This window comes from Sinocyclocheilus rhinocerous, unplaced genomic scaffold (genome assembly GCF_001515625.1).
Source record: "Sinocyclocheilus rhinocerous isolate Xijiao unplaced genomic scaffold, SAMN03320098_v1.1 scaffold813, whole genome shotgun sequence".
NCBI classification, from domain to species: domain Eukaryota; kingdom Metazoa; phylum Chordata; class Actinopteri; order Cypriniformes; family Cyprinidae; genus Sinocyclocheilus; species Sinocyclocheilus rhinocerous.
This window is the reverse complement of record NW_015654524.1, coordinates 52,442-54,738: the sequence shown is the minus strand read 5'-3', so window position 1 is coordinate 54,738 and position 2,297 is coordinate 52,442. Positions and strand designations below refer to the sequence as shown.

Genomic DNA, 2,297 nt, shown 5'->3' with positions numbered 1-2,297 from the left:
CCAGATCGTCTGAGAATGAGGCATCTGGGAGAAGAAAAGAGAGAAGGAGGTTGGCTACAGAGCAGAGGAACCTTCGAAATGAGACAGAAACTTAGTTTGGGTTGGCATCACATTCCTTACCTTTCTCCATGAGTGATGGCATCATGGAACTGAGGTCACTGAACTGGAAATGTAAAGGCGACAACAAATTAAAAAACCACACCTCATATTTTTATGCTGGATTTTCATATTTAATTACATTTTAGAAACTTAACTGTAAATACTGAACAAAAATTAAAATCAATTCAATATTGTTTGAAAATTATTTGTTTACACAAATCATTTCCACCACAACCAACAATTTTACCACTAACAAATGTTAGTGTACTTCTTAACCAGAAAGACAAAAGTGTAAGGTAAATATCACTTGTGAGCAGAATTTTTTTAATTAATTATATAATAATAATAATTAATAAAGATTATATATATAGAGAGAGTGTATATGCTAATCTCACATTAATTATTAATGTGTAAATAGATAGATATAATAATATAATAACAACACAATAATAACAATATAGATATTAAATCATAATTTAAAGGGGTCATATGATGCTGCTAAAAAGAACATTATTTTGTGTATTTGGTGTAATGAAATGTGTTTATGCGGTTTAAAGTTAAAAAAACACATTATTTTCCACATACTGTACATTATTGTTTCTCCTCTATGCCCCGCCTTTTTGAAACGCGTCGATTTTTACAAAGCTCATCGGTCTGAAAAGCGAGGTGTGCTCTGATTGGCCAACTATCCAGTGCGTTGTGATTGGCCGAATACATCAAGCATGTGACGGAAATGTTACGCCCCTCACCATACTGTCGATGCCGTGTCCCGGCCGGAGCGGCGAGACAAAAACATTAAAACCCATTACAAACGAAGCATTTGTTGCATCCAGTGGGGACATAATTACTGATTATAATGACTTATACTGTCTTTTTACGCGTTGCGTTGCGTTGCATCGCGCCGCGTAAACATAAAACCATGTCTGCATTTGTGATCAGAGAAATGACAAACAACAAGTGCTAACGTTAATCCACACTGCCCAAAACTCGCGTTTGAATCATCAGTGGCTTATTTATAATGCATTCATTCATTTATTCATTTATTTATTTGTTTGTTTTTCAATTTGTATTTTTATTTAAAAAATGTTTAACAGTATTACAGTTTTTACCGTATTGCTTAATTCACATTATTTGGGGGAAAAAAAGCATATATTTATTTATTTATTTAGTCATTTAGCAGACTAAATTCTATGATAATTATATATATGGAATATAATTATCATAGAATTTTAGAAAAACATTTTCATTTTATAAAAACAAGATACTGAAAAAAATATACATTTTTAATTACATTTTCAACAATTTTTAATTCTTTTCAATTTTTCTGAAATTTTTTTTTTTTTTATAACTTCTGCTTTCCTAGAATTGTGTCTGATTTGGAGAACACTTTTCAGCAAATGTATCCTTTCAGAAACACACACATACCTTAGTGCGGACAATCTCCTGTGGGTAGTCACTCATGGCTGAGGTCAGCCACCCCTCCAGACTCTTAGCGAAGTTTCTGAGAGCTTGAGTGAGGGTGCCTGCAGGATCATATTTCCCATCAGTCATGCACTCAAGCATTCTGCTTACAGTACAGCAGCAACACTGCCCCTGGAACAGGTCACAGTAAGTGTGTGTATATGTATAAATACTAACTGGGAACAGGCCGCAGTACATCAGGGATGAGGATCTCCACCAGTGCCTGATACAGGATGTGATCACAGCTCCTCATCCACTGTTTGATTGGTTCATATTTACACAGAGCGATCAGCTTCTCTCTGGGGAATCCTCTGATGTCCTCCACATCCTCTTCACTGCACAATACACAATATACATCTTTGAGTCAAGCATATTAAAACAGCTTCTTTTTTTTTCTAAATAATCTTTTTAAATGATTTAAAGGATTACATTAATCAATGTATAAATATTTCCAAAGAAGCACTCAATGTTTCATTCAAAAGGTGCAATACCTATACTACAGTTCAAAAGTTCTGGCTTAGTTTTTTAAAAATTATTATTATTATTATTATTATTTATTCATTTATCTTATTTTATTTATTTTTAAAGAAATTAATATTTTTATTCAGCAAGGATGCATTAAACTGACAGTAAAGTAAAAGTAAAGACAAACAGTAAAGACATTTATAATGCTAAAATTTTTTTCAAAATTTCAAATTAATGCTGCCGTTTTGAAATCCTGACATAAAAAAAAAAAA

The 2,297-nt window shown here is 32.5% G+C and overlaps 1 protein-coding gene across 1 annotated transcript in view; it reads right to left on the bottom strand.

Annotated features, from left to right (window-relative positions):
- Positions 1-1,506: 1,506 nt before the first annotated feature.
- Positions 1,507-2,297, bottom strand: part of LOC107717541 (DNA-binding protein RFX2-like) — a 27,732-nt gene continuing 26,941 nt past the window's right edge. Inside the window, exons 13-14 of the mRNA XM_016524320.1 lie at positions 1,738-1,895; positions 1,507-1,622 (exon numbers count right to left, since the gene is read on the bottom strand). Coding sequence (XP_016379806.1) covers positions 1,507-1,622; positions 1,738-1,895 — 274 coding nt within the window. The remainder of the gene's footprint in view (positions 1,623-1,737; positions 1,896-2,297) is intronic.